The following is a 15979-nucleotide window of genomic DNA, read 5'->3' as shown; positions in this document are numbered from 1 at the left end:
TTTAAAACAAATAGTATTGGATTTAGCCTCAGACTTTAGATGCTTTAGATTCAATCTATTTGTTGTTATTTGCGTGAACAATAAGCAGGTTTAAGTCAAGAAAGTGACTTGAACCTGCTTAACGGTGGAGAGGCAAAGAGTCCGCTGACATGCAGCAGCAACATAACCTACAGGTGTTCATCCAGAAAAACCCGCTGATGCAGAATCAGATATACTTTCAGCTTCTCAATGGCTATAGGTGTAGGGATATCCTACTGAGGATTGATAATCTGATCTGAGATCTGTAGCTGAAGGGGGCGAGTCTGACTTCCATCAGCTTATATCAGGTTGTACTTGACCTTCGGAGCATTCAGCATTTTAGCTAGCATGTTGTTAATCTGCTTAACTGAGCTTTAGAGAGAGATGGAGTTTCTCTCTCTCTGTTTTACACACACAAATCCACTTCCATCCTTTCTCACACACACACACACACACACACACACACACACACACACACACACACACACACACACACACACACACACACACACACACACACACACACACACACACACACACACACACACACTCACACACACACAGTACTCCATCCTGTCTGTTTTCATTTCCTCCCTCTCACCTTTCAGACCCTGTTACACAGTCTTATCCCCATCTGTCTCTTCCTTCTCTTTGTTCCCCCTAACACAAACACTTTCTCTTTTATATGTTGAAATATATTTGCTGCATCCTGACTACACAACGGATGAAATTGCAGAAGTTTCCACAGATTGGAACCAAAAGCCTTCATGCACAGTGTCGTCTTTGTGCAGCTCAAATACAACCACTCAATTATGAATTGTATGTATTTACACCAACTAGCCACTCTGGTTACAGTGTTGGCCAATGTCTACACATGGTTTACACCAGCTCCTCCAAGAGCAAAACGCCAGCAAAGTGAGTTACCCAAAGCGACGTCAGGCGCGCATGAAGTCACCCGGCTGTCTGCCTCGTCTGCTTTTTCACAACCACAACCAACAAACATTAGTTTTGTCCTCGGCTTGTTGTAAATGCAGTCGGCTGTTGAAGCACGTCCTAATAAGTGTTTAACGTCTGAAACACAAAGAGCTGTTTGAGACGGCTGCAAGCTGTGTGCAGCCGCAACATAGCAGGTTTGTGGGATTGGAATGGCCTCATGTGTACAAGGTTCGGCTCCATGGCTTCACCACCACAAAACAAACCCTATAATTTTCAATTTACTAATTGGCTTCCTTCTCCAAACCAGAGTAATTGTTACATAAAGACTATTTTACTATTGTAAAATAAAACATGGCAGCAATGGTTCTGGTGTACACGTCACAATTGTAGGTGAAGTTTAAGTTGGAGTATTTATGTATGGTGATGTTTCCTGAACATGGCTAGGGGATACTGTATGTTTGAAAGCTCAGGAGGAAACGCTAGTAGTGAACCTTGAGTTTAAAATAATTTTTTTATCACACATATATGAATCTCCATGCTCAAATTGGCTAATTCAGCATGCAGTGTAGATATGTCTCTGTGTAGAGCAGGGGTCACCAACCTTTTTGAAACTGAGAGCTACTTCATGGGTATTGAGTCATACGAAGGGCTACCAGTTTGATACACTCTTCTGAAATAACAAATGTGCTCAGTTTGCCTTTAGTTATATATGATTATTAATGATTAATGATACTTATCTATGTGAAGACAATGATCATGTTAATGATTTCTCACAATAATTATCAACAATGACTTAAAAAGGTGGGAAACAGACAATATCAATATTAAATTTTCATTTTTAGAACAGGCCTGAGGGCTACTCATGTGGTCCTTGGGGGCTACCTGGTGCCCGCGGGCACCGTGTTGGTGACCCCTGGTGTAGAGCAATAGGAACTTAATGCAGCTGATCTTTTTCAATGCACACAAACATAGAAACCCAGTTACCACTATTCATACTCAGCAATATGACAATATGAGTCAATTAAAACTACAAATGTCAACCTAAGGGTGGTGCTGGAGGAAATGTAAGGGGATCACCAACGTCATTGGGATTCATCCTCTGGGAACCATGAATGTCTGTACAAAATTCCATGGCAATCCATCCAATAATTGTTTAGGTATTTTAGTCTGGACCAAAGAAGTGGACTGACCGTCTGATATTGCCATTCACACAGCAATGCCTAAAAACAGCATTTCATTTTTTCTTTTCAAGTTCAATTTGGTGTTATTCAGTCTTCCATTTCTTGTGCCAATGATACCTGTGGTACAACAGCTTAACGTTTGGGTTTTTCATAATTTCTAGTCACTTTGCAGTTGTAGTGACAGTATGACAGGAACTTTTGGAGTCTATTGTGCCTCATTGTGATGTTGCCCATGGTGAAGAGGCTGATGATGTGCTTACAAGCGCATGTGTGTCTTTTTGTGAAAGTGAGGGAGAAGAGAGAGAGAGTTTCTCATTACACACACACACACACACTAATAAGAATGGACACTTGGCGAGCCGTGTTTGCCATTGGCTTAGGTCACCCCTAAAAACATTTACCTTCGTCTTTACTGAGTCAAGCTTGATGGCTTAGCAACAACACTGAAAAATCACCTGTTATCCGTTAGTTATTCCACTGTATTAACGGCATACACGTATATCTCTATTCTCTCCGTTAGAAGCGTGTGTTGCTCTCAGTTACAAATTCACATGGTTTTAAGCTTTAGTATTATGATCCTCCAGATAATCTCTCTCTCACACACACACACACACACACACACACACACACACACACACACACACACACACACACACACACACACACACACACGCCTGTTCGGTTCCTCTTTCAGATAAATTCTTGAACCCTTCAGTCGCTCTCACAAGCATTTTGTAAAAAAACAGTTTCTCTAAAAGCTGTTTTTTTTTTTTATCACCATGCTCACTTTGATTTCATATAAATAGTTTATTAGTATCAGTAACATGTCAGGAGGGTTGTATTCCCTCCATTCTTTATGCAGATAACATACCAGAAATACAAACAGACAGCAATAGAAAATGAGGGGCTATAAAAATAAGAGGATATATGTGTGTGTGTGTGTGTGTGTGTGTGTGTGTGTGTGTGTGTGTGTGTGTGTGTGTGTGTGTGTGTGTGTGTGTGTGGGGGTGGTGTGTGTGTGTTTTACTGAGGAAGAGTAAATCTTGAAGTACAAAAACCTAAGCCCATCAACAGTTTCTAGAAAGGATTCCACCCAGTTTATAATTCCAGTCGCTGAGCGGTTTATGCTCTGGAGAATAACAAGACGCAGACAATAAGTCTTTCGATATCCCAGAATCCACCTCACCGCTACCAGTGTTCTGTTTTTTCAGCATCTAATTACTTCTTTTCTCCATCGAGGAATCCCAGCACGAAACCATCTGCCTCTTTCATGTTCTGGCCCTTTGTTGCTCTCAGTGTTTTGCAAAACGTTCAAAGTACAGTTGGTTGGAGGTCCATGTGAGTCAGTTAGGCTCTTCCCAAAGGTTAAATACACTCCATCAATCCTTTGACAGTCACTTGATGGCAGGTGGTGTGGTGGAGATGTAGGAGGCTGAAGGTGCTCGTCCTCTGGTTCAGGTCATCCTCCTCTTCCTGTCCTCCGTCTCTCCATCTCTCTTCACCTGATGCCTGTTGGGAGAAGAGTCGAGGAAAGATGAGGTAAGACTGAGGAAGGGAGGCAAGTGGGGGAGTCGAGAAGGCAATTTAAGCTTCATCCTTCAACATATTTCCTTTTTGTACCCAAAACTAAATATGTATGCTGTTTCATACAAAACCGTACACATATTTGCTTAACTGTAACTTTAACTTTAATGTTAACTTCTTAGTTATGAGTGGGACTGTCGAGGCGGCCAATTGAGGCTGATAAAAACAGAAGCTACCTGTTTTATTATGTTGTTCAAGCCACAATCAATTTCTGTCTTTCTTTCTTTCATCATTTATGTATTCATTGGTTTATTTAACAAGGACGGTGCACATTAATAAACACTGCTGTAAATGTGTCAGTTAGCCCAAATGCTATTTTTCATCTTTGGATCCTGGACAGATTCACATACAGAGTCACACTAATAAAAGATTATAGAATATATTCAATAATGATAATTGTGAGCGCCTCACCTTACACATTAATGCTCAACAGTGCACAGGCATTGAATGACAAGACATTAACTTGGAACATTTCATTTCCATTTACTCACATGCTGTATGCAAAACATTTTTTTCATGATATTCACAATTTCATGCAGTTGGCATGGGTGAAAATCAAGAATATAGATAAGTGCTGGTGTCATTATTATTGTACCTCTAACTTAACACTGGCTCATTTAGTGTTTCGTGGTTTATTAGACTGATTTTATCTTCTTTGTGTATATAAGATAATAAAGTGATGAATTTTGTACAGTGTTCTGAACAAGCGGAACAACACACATGCATTTAATCTCTTCCTGTCTCTCTCTGTATTTAACCCTGTGCTGCTGCAGCCTTTACGTTAATCTGAGGGCATTCAATTCAGGCTTGTGTCATGTTCAGTGACACAGAACTGCTTCTACGTGTGACCTAGTAAGAGTGCTGTTGTGACAGTCATGTATAAGATGCAAAGCTGCAGATTGATTGATGGACACATTTCTGTCCTGGTGATCAGGATTTTCAGTTACTGTTACAATTGCGCTGTCAAAGGTTGGCTCTAGTTCAGGGGAAAGATTTGGATAATCATGTGCAGGGTTTGGTGTGTGTGCATGTGTGTGTGTGTGTGTGTATGTGAGGGGGGTGTTGCCCTGAGGGAGGACTAAGTCAAGGAGAGAGGAAAAACACAGCAAATACCTCAGATCTCTTATCAGTTCTTTTGGTGTCAGTAGACACATTCAGACAGGAGCAGCCTTCACATGAGAAATGAACCGACACACACACACACACACACACACACACACACACACACACACACACACACACACACACACACACACACACACACACGTATTCTCACCATTGTCTGTGTCGGAGTTTGGGCTGACGTGCCGTTTGTTGGTGCACATGCACTCCAAGTGATCCTCCAGCCTCACCTGCACCTCCCTCAGCTTGGGTCGCCGTCGCACGTACTCCACCTTCGCCACCTGGAGAGAGAGAGAGAGAGCGAGAGAGAGAGAGAGAGAGAGAGAGAGAGAGAGAGAACTTAAAACTTAAAAGTAATCAAAATGCACTGTTTGCTAAACCCTCTCCCAAACAGCAATTGTCCAATCATGATTTAGCAACCATAACTAGCCACATACAAGTACTACAGACAAAATGCCTTTCTTCAGCTTCTACTGTTAATTCACAAATGCCAGCCGTGTCTCTACTGTGGCTGTGTAAACACACAGGTGTGTCTGCTCTTGTTTGGACTGCCAGGAGAACTGATTTCACCGACACTAAGTGAAGCATTTTTTGTTTTGTGTCAACTCACATCACACTTGCTGCTGACGCTGAATGTCTGAGCCTGGTTACAGAAACATACACACCCAGATATATAAACAGAAATCCACGAGCATATGCATCAACATACCAGGCATACTGTAAACATACATTAACAATGGCACAGCAGACACACTACGTGTACATGCTGATGCTCACATCCCAGACAAGAAGCCAACTGAGTGGAGCTCCAGGTCTAATTGCAAAAGCATCTCTGCTTCAAGTCTGAACAGATTCAGAGACCGCCGAACATGGACTTCATAACAGTTAACGTCAGGAGGTTCAGCTGAGGTGAGGAGCTGTGCTGCTAAAGCACCGATTAGGCCAGGATTTACCTTCCATGACAGGGTGCTAAAAGAGTGAGCCCTGACAAACACAACATGTGTTTTATATACTACTAATTTGCTTTGCAAAGTAGTTTTGGAGAAAATATATGTGCTGCCTGCATCATTTGTTTCAGTCCAATAAGTGTGACATACACTGCTACCCAGAAGTCAATGGGAGGAGGCTGGGTGGATGGTTATTCCTATAAAGTGCAGGACGGTTCACGTTCTGCGCCCCCCATCTCTCATTAGGTTCAGGCTACACCACAACCCCCACCATTAAAACAGTGAATTGAGGTTTTTACCTTTAGTTTTTTTTGTACAGATTGAAGAAAAAAAGATATATTAATTAACTTAGAACTTTAAAGTTGCTTTTAGGCAGATTTGGACAGAGCCAGGCTACTTGTTTCCAGTCTTTGTACTACGCTAAGCTAAGCTAACCAGCTGCTGTTTCATATTGTTCAGTACTGTATACAGTAACAGACAGACATGACCATATCATCTAACATAACCATTAGAACGTTAGGTTACCCTTTACTTGAAGGTATCTACACAAGAGTTACATGACACTGTCATGAACATGTCATAAACATTATAAACAAGTCATAAACGTTTATTACATAACGCTTCTTTTAGTAAGTGTCATTCAGTTTTTGTCATGACAAGTTATGGTTAAGAGTTAGGGTTAGGGTTCATGTGTCATGACTGTGCCATGACAGTGTCATGAACACATGACACTGTCATGGCACAGTTACTCTTATGTCATGGCACAGTCACTCTTATGTAGATACCTTCAAGTAAAGTGTTACCAAACGTTAATCATGCTTTAGTTGCCAGGAGCAGATACTGTTACAGAATAAACATATTGACAGTGAACAGTATGCAGATACATTTGTATGTTTTCTAGATTTGTATAATAATACAATGATAATTTCCCACAAAGCGTATTTGCTATAGCAAATGTGTTGTATATGTACATAAATTTTAGCGAACTGGATTGCAAAAATAGCCATGGTGGTGATGGTTAGGGGGTTCCCTTCAAAACCCACATCACTGCCAACACCAAGCCAATGCACCTGTTGATCACCTGGTCCAGCTTAACCACATTCTTAAACTTGAACTCCTTCATGTCAGGCATCACCTTTTTCCAAAACAGAAGGGTCAATCCATTATTTTCCAGCAGTATACAACAGCCGGACTTAAATGTGCTGACTGTCATCCCCCATCACAGCTTGATATGAAAGTGGTAAAGTTAGGACGCTGATGTTATCTTTCCTTCTCTCTCTCTCTTTGCCTAACACATGGACACACCACCTAACCCTAAGCCCTGCCATTTCCCCTCTGGCTGTGTGCGAGTGCATTTTGCACTTGTGACCGTTTACCCTCTGAACGCTGGATCTCAGCACATGTGAGTGACTTTATTTTTGATTTCCTCTGTAAGCAGACAAAGGATGAGTCCTTTCATCTCAGATTGGGTATCAGCAGGCCAAAAGCGCAGAGAATCAAACACGCCCTCTCCTTTTCTTACACAAGCTTTTCCCCTCTCGACCTCTGGCAACACACACTAATACCTATCTTCATTTGTCCATCTATCGCTCTTCTTTTTTCTCACCCGCTCACTCTCAGCTCCCACTTTTTAATCTTATCAGTAATTTACCTGTTTTTTTATCTTTGCATGCATGCACAGTTTGTTAATTTAACATTGGTGACACACTTACACCTACCTACACACCCTTTAGATAATCAGTCATCAATACTGTACGCAGCACACTATACACACACTAGGGCTGCACAATTAATCACAATTTTATCGAAATCACAATATGGACGTAATAGTGCAATATCCAAATCGAAGGGGGGCACAATATTTGTAAGGCAAAATATGTGTCAAACCATTCTGAATTATTGTGGTGCTGCAGAGACATCTCGGTCTACAAATCCTATCCTACAGACTACAGAAAAAAAATCTTAGTTTGGTACAAATCCTCGCAAAACATCACACTATAATCATTTTAATTTCTTTTCATTTCTAATATTTTTCAATAAAAATGAGAATCATACAAAAATATCATTCCCTTCCAATATCTTGAATCATATCGCAATCGCAATATCAGTCAAAATAATCACAAATAGATATTTTCCTCATATCGTGCAGCCCTCACACACACACACACAAAATATCAATATCAAGTTAATTATGTTATTCTCATGATTTAAAAGTAAATCTTAGATCCCTTTCCTGCGCAGAACTACACACACACACACACACACACACACACACACACACACACACACACACACACACACACACACACACACACACACACACACACACACACACACACACACACACACACACACACACTTTGGGTCAGCTCCCAGTAAGCAGGTTGTGACTGTGAACCAATTGGGGTTTACAGAGCTTATTTCCAGCTTTGGCAGATATCAAAAGGAAGCTATTATGTTCTTGAACTAACTCACTGCCACACACACACACACACACATACAGTAGAAACATGTTCTTGTTTGTACCTTGACTGTGCGGTGGTGCTTGCGAGCAGCCTGGCATCTCATGTTGCTGGTGTTGCAGCAGCCGGTGCAGCGCCTCACCTCGACGCAGGGCGGCCAGATGATGAAGTTGGCTGAGGTGGGATCCACCTGGCTCCTGGGGATCTCATAGATCGCTGTCCGCACCTTACACACCGCCGGCAAGGCCTCCTCCACCACTGCAGGGGAACAAAAAGGTCAAAGATTACAGAAACTTTGCAATCACTTTTAACCACACATTTCATCAGTGCACTTGCACATAATTAATTAAGTAATTAGCACTATGGAGAACTTTCAGATTTGTGGTATGATACGTTACAGGAATATGAACTATGTAATATTGATAGATTAAGCTCTCGTCATTTTGGTCATTGTGCTCATTTTGAAAAACTAGTACAGTGCCCGTTGAACATGTGCCTGTTTGGAACGGGCCAATTGCTTGGCCTGTGGTACAGCTGCTTGAAGCTTTCTCCAAAACCAAATTATACCCCAAAATGACTTACTGAAGGACCCCAAACCACTTAATATGCAATTCCACTGTATAGCCATTTCATTGGGTACCCAGGAAAGTGTGAAGTAGATTGTATGAACGGTTCATGAGATATTTCAAAGACAGACACAGAGACTTACATACACACACACAGAGGTGTCCCGCTTTATTAGATAATTAACACCCTGTCATAAAAATAATCCAGGTACAAGGCATGGCAGACATTTTATTTCAAAGCTAAATATGTCAACGCAAAATATAAACCCTCTTTTATTCCATATATCTAGAATTTATGTCTATTTAGCCACTGTGTTCCAGATTCTAAGACCTTGATGGTGTGTGTGTGTGTGTGTGTGTGTGTGTGTGTCTCACCAGTGCTCCTCTTGCGTCTGGTGTGTGTGTGTGCTCTCTTCAGGTCGGGGACGCTGTGAGAGAAGTCCTTGTGGTAGATGTGTTTGGTCTCCTCGATCACCTCGTTCTCTGGATAAAGACAAAACAACACACGCACACATTCAGACGTCACACACACTCACTGTTAAACAACCCCATTCAGAAATATTCCCAGATCCCTGCAAAACACACACACACACACACACACACACACACACACACCTCGTTGAAGGATAAGACACATGTAAGAGGTTCTTCCGGCTGTTTTCTCATTAGACTGGATTTTTCTTGCGCACAACATGAAATGTGGGTCTAAAGAAAAAAAGTCAAGGAGGTCACCGAGAACATGAGAATCATTTTCAAGAGACCTTAATAAAAATCAAAGTGGTAGTCAAGGCAAAGAAGGAAATAGCTGGTTATCAGACATCTTGATGACTGACCAACTGACCGATCACACGAGAACGCACCGAAAAGTGAAAAGGACTAGAATGTTTACATGCTGCAGCAAGTTGTTTATTACGGACATCTTTATCAAGTCTCTCCTGATCAGAGCACAAGCTTAACCAGGTTATTCTAACTGAGTTATGATGTTTACATCTGTCTACAGGTTACTGAGTTCTCTGAATGTAAATGTAGCCAGTGAGAAACACAGCGTGTTATCCGTACGTTTTAAATCGAATTCACATAAAGAAACGGATACACGCGCACACACACACACACACGCGCGCACACACACACACACACACACACACACTGCATCAGGAGTTCACTCTGAGGTCAGAACTCTGCAGCTGAGAAAATGCTGTCGTGTTCAGACAGAAATTAAAACACTTTATAAAAGCAAGGACACTCACCTAAGTGACATAAAGTCACAAGCCAAACTGACCTTCTTTCTAAATGTTAGTTTAGATGACTGAGCTGTTATGCGAGTATGATACCTTTTTGTTTATCCATGTGGTTGGATGTTGTGTTTTTACGTTTGACCAAGGTATGCTTGAAAAGAATGTTCTTTCGACATGTTGGCCAACCACGTCGAAAGGTGGCACTCGAGTGTGAAAGTGGAATGAAAAGCCATTCACTCTTCATTAAGAGTGGCGAGATAATCGATTAAATATGGGGATTTTGAAGCTATTCGACCATCTGACGAGCATTTTTAATGATGTATACTCCCGCATCGATACTTGACTCTGTACTCAGATACGTGTATTGCTATTCTAGAGGAATATTGATTGGAGTCCAGCTTATCTCTTATTCATAGAGTTGTGTGACCTGGCCATTTACTCTCATCAAGACCAGTACTGAAAATAGTATTTGTAGTAATCCAGGATTGTGAGGTTACCACAGTGAGATTCAATAACAGAAAAACTGCTGTTATTGTAACACATATTTCATTCTTAATATATTGGTACGTAGCAGTGTCAACTTTACATTAACAATGTTATTGTTCCAAGGAGAAGTTTGTCTTGCAGCCAAGTGAAGCACAAAACAAGACCTGAGCAGAAAAGGCAAGTTTTTATAATGTGTGTGTGTGTGTGTGTGTGTGTGTGTGTGTGTGTGTGTGTATGTGATGAGATGCTGTCAAAGTCAATCAAGCGTTTCTAAAGTGTTCACAGATCCATCAAACCATTTCATCACTGCCAAACCACGGGATCTCTACAGACTTGTTCAGAGGCAATATATTCTGAGCTAAATTTGTGTGTGTTGTAGTGTGTGTGTGTGTGTGCGCGCGTGTGTGTGTGTGCGTGCGTCTGCAGCGCGGGGTTAAAAAAGAGAGTAAGATTCCCGGAAATCAGCATAAATGATGTCTGAGCAAGGCTGTTTTAATCTGATTCTGAATACACGTCTTTGTGTGTTTGTGTGTGTGTGCACCAGTCACGCACACACGCCCGCCTATATTCACAATGTGTTTCTAAAACACAACAGAGTCCACCTTCGACATCTCTCTCTCTCTCTCTTTCTGTCTGTGCCGCTCTCGCTCTCTCGCCCTGACATGCAGGAATTTGAGCATGAATTATACATAGCAACGCAGCAGCCTTCCAGCGAGCCCTTCTCTCAAACCAATAATGGGCAGCATGACAACAGCATAATGAAGTGAGCCACTTGACCCCCACCGAGCCGGGGAGCCGTCACACTCGGCATTTGCATCTCAATGATGCCAGGATTAATGGTGGCACCGCTCGCAGCAGAGGACACTAAAAAATGAATCGACTGTTTTTCACAGGCAACGTGAAGTTCAGAGCAGGAGAAAGTTTGTGAGGCAGGAATATAGAGTCCAACTCGGGGCGTGAATGCAATAAACCTTGTTTAATGCCACAGTTATTTCCTCCTGTCTCACCTCACTGATTCAGTCTGTTCTGATTTATCACCTGGATAATGAGAACAGGCATCGACTGTGTTTATTGAAGGTGAATATTGGCGTTATTTAGAGTTGTAGCCAATTTACTTTAGTTATGTTATGTTGACTTTTTCTTTTTGGTGCTTTAAATGAACAACAAGTTCATAACAAGTTTTTAAAAGGGAAATCTTTTTTTTAAGGGGATCATTCCCTGGTGGGGAGACTTGGATTTCCTCCTATGAGTGCCAGGTGTTTGACAGGAGACAACTGTAAATTAGGCTACTGTTTAGTGGAAGTTGAAAATGAATGCCGATAAATGGGTTCCTGCACCAGCAGGACGATTGGTAACAGATGGCCCACCAATACCATCAGCATAAACTAAAGGTGTTGTATTGCACTTTCATTATTTTGAGGGACTTGCAAGAAACTGTTTTAAAAAAAATTGGTAAGCCTAGTACAGCGGAAGTTGAGATACCCCGATTTCTAGTCATTAGTATGGGTTGAGCTTCAAAAAGACTACATTTCCTACAATGCAACTGTCTCCGCATTAGACTCTCTATGCCTGCCAATGCTCCCTTTTTTCAAAACACCACCCGCTCAGCAGTTTCCAGATAAAAACTTTTAGCCTACCAGCTCGCGCTTAGACAACCCTGGTGACATAACTGTGACATCACCACTTGAAGCTCCTCCAAAGCCACAGCAGACCATGCAACTGTTTTCACGGGTTGAGTTGGACTTAAGGCTGTTTTATGCTTCTGCGTTAACTCCACGCCGTAGCTACGGAGTCTTTCCTAAGGCGTCGTGACCCTTTCGCAGTTCTGTGTCGCGGTTGAACAGGTTTTTTTTGCATCGCGGTGCATTTCACCGCCAGAACGCTAGGGGGTGATAGTTTGTTTTGGTTCCGCATTTTCATTTCCGACAATGGCGAGCGAAAGAGAGAGAGCCAGTTAATGTTATGTTAGCAAGCAAACTTTAGCACAACTGCCCACAAAGTACTGCTTGCTGGCGAAGTGCTAATTTCAAAACATTACTGACATATAGACACTTTACAAACGGATGACCCCGTCATTGTCACCAAAATATGTCTGAGTTTATTTGAAAAGCTTACGTCAGTGAACTAGCATGTTGCTACTCCCCACAGTAGGCTGCTTGAAACACCGACTATCAACACACAGGATGAGCTGACCAATCACAGTCCTTGCGGTCTGCGTCGCCTCGACGCAAAGTTACAAACTTCTGGAGGTGCACAGTCGAGCTACGGCGGAGGGCTCAGAGAGGGGTTCGTGGGGGTACGCCGTCGATTCGACGCAGAAGCATAAAGCAGCCTTTAACATGACCAGTAAACTGATTTTGATGTGTAAAAAATGGTGGAATGCCCCTTTAAACAAACACTGTTCTCTACACATCATTTCTAGAATCCTAGTTGACCATTGGCAGTGGCTGATAAGCACAAAGTTAACTCTGTCTCAGAGTTCATGGAGGATGTAAAGAGCGAGACTGGCCGCTGGTCTCCTAGCAACATCTGGGGAGGCATTCCAGTAATGAGACAAGAAGACAGCATCCTTTTACTGTGCACTGAACCAGATGCAACTAATACCTCATTTAGAGTATTTCAAGGCGCAGGCAGGGAGGGAAGCAGCAGCCCTGACTGGCACACATGTAAGCTTCTGGGGGCTGAAGTTTGTCAGCTGTCAGCTGTTAGGACCCACCAAATGCAAAAAAAACCAACAAAAAAAACACTTGATTGATAAAACCACTAACTTCAGAAGTTCACATGCATTTTATCCTCATAATAATCACCTATTTGTATGGGCAGGTATCAGGTGTGCATCATTATGCTCATATCATAAACGTCATGTATGAACAGAAGATTTCGCTGAATAGCCTCGTTTTGCTGTAAAACTCCCTAATCCAGCTTGTGGGAGTGAGAGAGTTGTATTATAATGAAGCGCTTTACCTACGGAGTCTATCTCTAGCAGCCGCTGGAGGTCGCTAATGCTACGGATCTCGCTGCGGGAGAGCCGCTCCAACAGCTCCCGGGGGAGAGGAGACTCCTGTGGGAAGAAAATCAGTCGGTGAGCCGCTTCACTGGGGGATGGAGACGCAAAGCTCCACAGAATCATGCAAGCATCACTGCAAGCATAGATCTGCAAACTCAGTGCCAGACAGCTTTTTTACTTTTACTTTAGCATTTACTTTAAAAAGGACAGCATTAATGCATATATGCGCCAAAATAAAGTAAACATGTGTGCGTAAATTACGCATTGTGAATTGAATGTGTTGCTGTGCCGCAGTTATCTTCGGCTTACCTCAGCAGCGGTACGTAACAGGCAGAGGCAGCCGGCGAGGAGGTGGTATACCGCAGCTCTCATCTCCTCTCAGATCCGCAGCATAGGCACCAGGACGAGGCGAAAGTCCAATGCAGGAGCCGGGCTGTCGCTCCCTGTTCTCGGGAGCCCAGAAACATCCCTCGGTAGAAATAGCCACCACCACGACCTCAATGAAAGAGCGGGCCAGGCGCGTCTAAAACTTAAGATGATGTGTAAACTCCTGAATGAAATGCGGTTAAAGAATAGAGCCAAGCTTGTTCTGCTCCTGCATTCAGTGTAAGTCACTGCAGGTGAGAGAGGAGCCGATTTCTAAAATAATATTAAAGTGTCCGTAAAGCATATGGTTTAAGTCCGAGCTGCAGGGGAAAAGCTCACAGTTGCACAGCCTTTTGTCCAGAAGTTTGAAGCATCAACGTTCATAAAACAATCAAAACTAATTTAGGTCACGTTGATGTTCAGCAGTTCTTCGTGTCGGCATGAAAAGAACCGGAGTCGAATGGAAACAGGAAACCTTTTCTTTTACATTCACACATCCAACAATATCCATCACTTTATCCTCATTGTAATCCGGTCAAAATGTGTGCATCCTGCAGAGGTTGAGCATCGTGGCACTTTCTGTGAATCATTGGTCTACAATGTGCATTATCTTTTAAATGGAAAATGTCCCGATATGACCAGTTCTGTCCTGAACACGAGAAGGAAAAGTGAAATGGCACCAACGCACGAAACAAGAAAGAAAACTCTCCGCTGTGCAGCTCAGAGGAGCTTGATGTCAGTTCCCAGCGGTCCTGTGATCTCCGGGGTGAATGAAGTCGGGATGCTTTCAGTCACAGGATATAACCGTGCGCGTCCCCGTGGCACTAAACTGCGAGCGCGCTTTGCGTAGAGACTAATTGTAGCAGCGCAAACTCAGGGTAAACCGACCAATTTACAATGTAAGACACATTTTTAGCCAATATAACTAACATTTGTTGAGACTGTTGCTTTGATGTTGTATATGTAGCTATGTCGATTTTTACTTCATTTATGCTTTAACATGATAAAGCAACAAATTGAATTTGGTTTAGATTGTGTGATAATCAACCGTCTTTATTCAAACTAATTTTTAACCTTCCTAAAATCATTGGTGAATCAGTTGCTGAGTCAATGGTCACACCTTTCCCTTAAATTATCCTACTCACCAAACTCTTGCAGTGTGTGTGTGTGTGTGTGTGTGTGTGTGTGTGTGTGGGGGTGCGTGCGTGTGTGTGATCAATGACCGTGTCGGTGTTTAATTGCTGTGTAATAAAGCTCATTAATAAGTGTCCAGACCCAAGACAGACTGTCCTTTTGTAAAAAGTGAACGTGTTGGCCTGATGGTGGTACTATGTGCAAGGTTTCACCATAGTAGAATAAGCCATTTGGAAAAGTTTCCCATGAAATGTGCTAACAAGAATCTTTGGAAGAACCTAATTTGACCTCTTGTGGTGGGCGTGCAAATAATGACTGCTGCTTCTCAGAAGCAAAGGTGGAAGTAGCGTGACGTTGTCGTACCATTCTCAAAACCTGTTAGGGAGAAGTTTGGGAATGATGGTTGTGGCAACAATGATCTGGGGCCAGACACCACACCGGCATCCTGGCTCCTGCCAACAATCAACTTTGATTTCTTTTAACCATGAACACGATCTTTCCCTAACTTTAATCAAGTAGTGTTAGTTGTCTAAACCTAACCAAACCTTAACCTTAAAATTGTTATGCAAATCATTTTTAACAGTAGCAGTTTTGGAAGGCACTGAGAAAACGATTTTCTTCCTGCTGATAGTGGCACCAGATCAGAAAATTGAATGAATTTGTTAGTTTAGGAAGGTAATGTCAAACAACTCATTTTGTTTACACTAACCCTAAGTGTGCACTGGGATAGATTATTGTTCTTGAGGAAAGAACACTCCAGTTAATTTCCATCCATCCATCCATCGCATCTGAGCAGAGTTGAAGGGGCTGGAGCTCAGCCCACATTGTGCAAGAGGCAGGTTACACCCTGGATCGATCACCAGTCTGTTAAAGGAAAATCATCTTTGTAATGTACAGAAATGAATGGAAATCAATGGCAACATCAATCTAAAAAT

At 42.3% G+C, this 15979-nt stretch overlaps 1 protein-coding gene across 1 annotated transcript; it reads right to left on the bottom strand.

Moving 5' to 3' along the window:
- Window positions 1-2922: 2922 nt before the first annotated feature.
- LOC120568539 (platelet-derived growth factor subunit A-like) lies at window positions 2923-14703 on the bottom strand. Its single transcript, XM_039816113.1, has 6 exons — window positions 13854-14703; window positions 13502-13598; window positions 9192-9299; window positions 8315-8508; window positions 4996-5122; window positions 2923-3644 (listed from the first exon to the last, which is right to left on the bottom strand). Exons 1-6 carry the CDS (start codon window positions 13914-13916, stop codon window positions 3634-3636), a joined length of 600 nt encoding a protein of 199 aa, XP_039672047.1. The 5' UTR covers window positions 13917-14703; the 3' UTR covers window positions 2923-3633.
- Between the last annotated feature and the right edge of the window lie 1276 nt (window positions 14704-15979).

This window comes from Perca fluviatilis, chromosome 1, assembly GCF_010015445.1.
Source record: "Perca fluviatilis chromosome 1, GENO_Pfluv_1.0, whole genome shotgun sequence".
Lineage (NCBI taxonomy): Eukaryota > Metazoa > Chordata > Actinopteri > Perciformes > Percidae > Perca > Perca fluviatilis.
The sequence above is the reverse complement of the archived record's forward strand: the minus strand, read 5'-3'. Positions and strand labels throughout refer to the sequence as shown.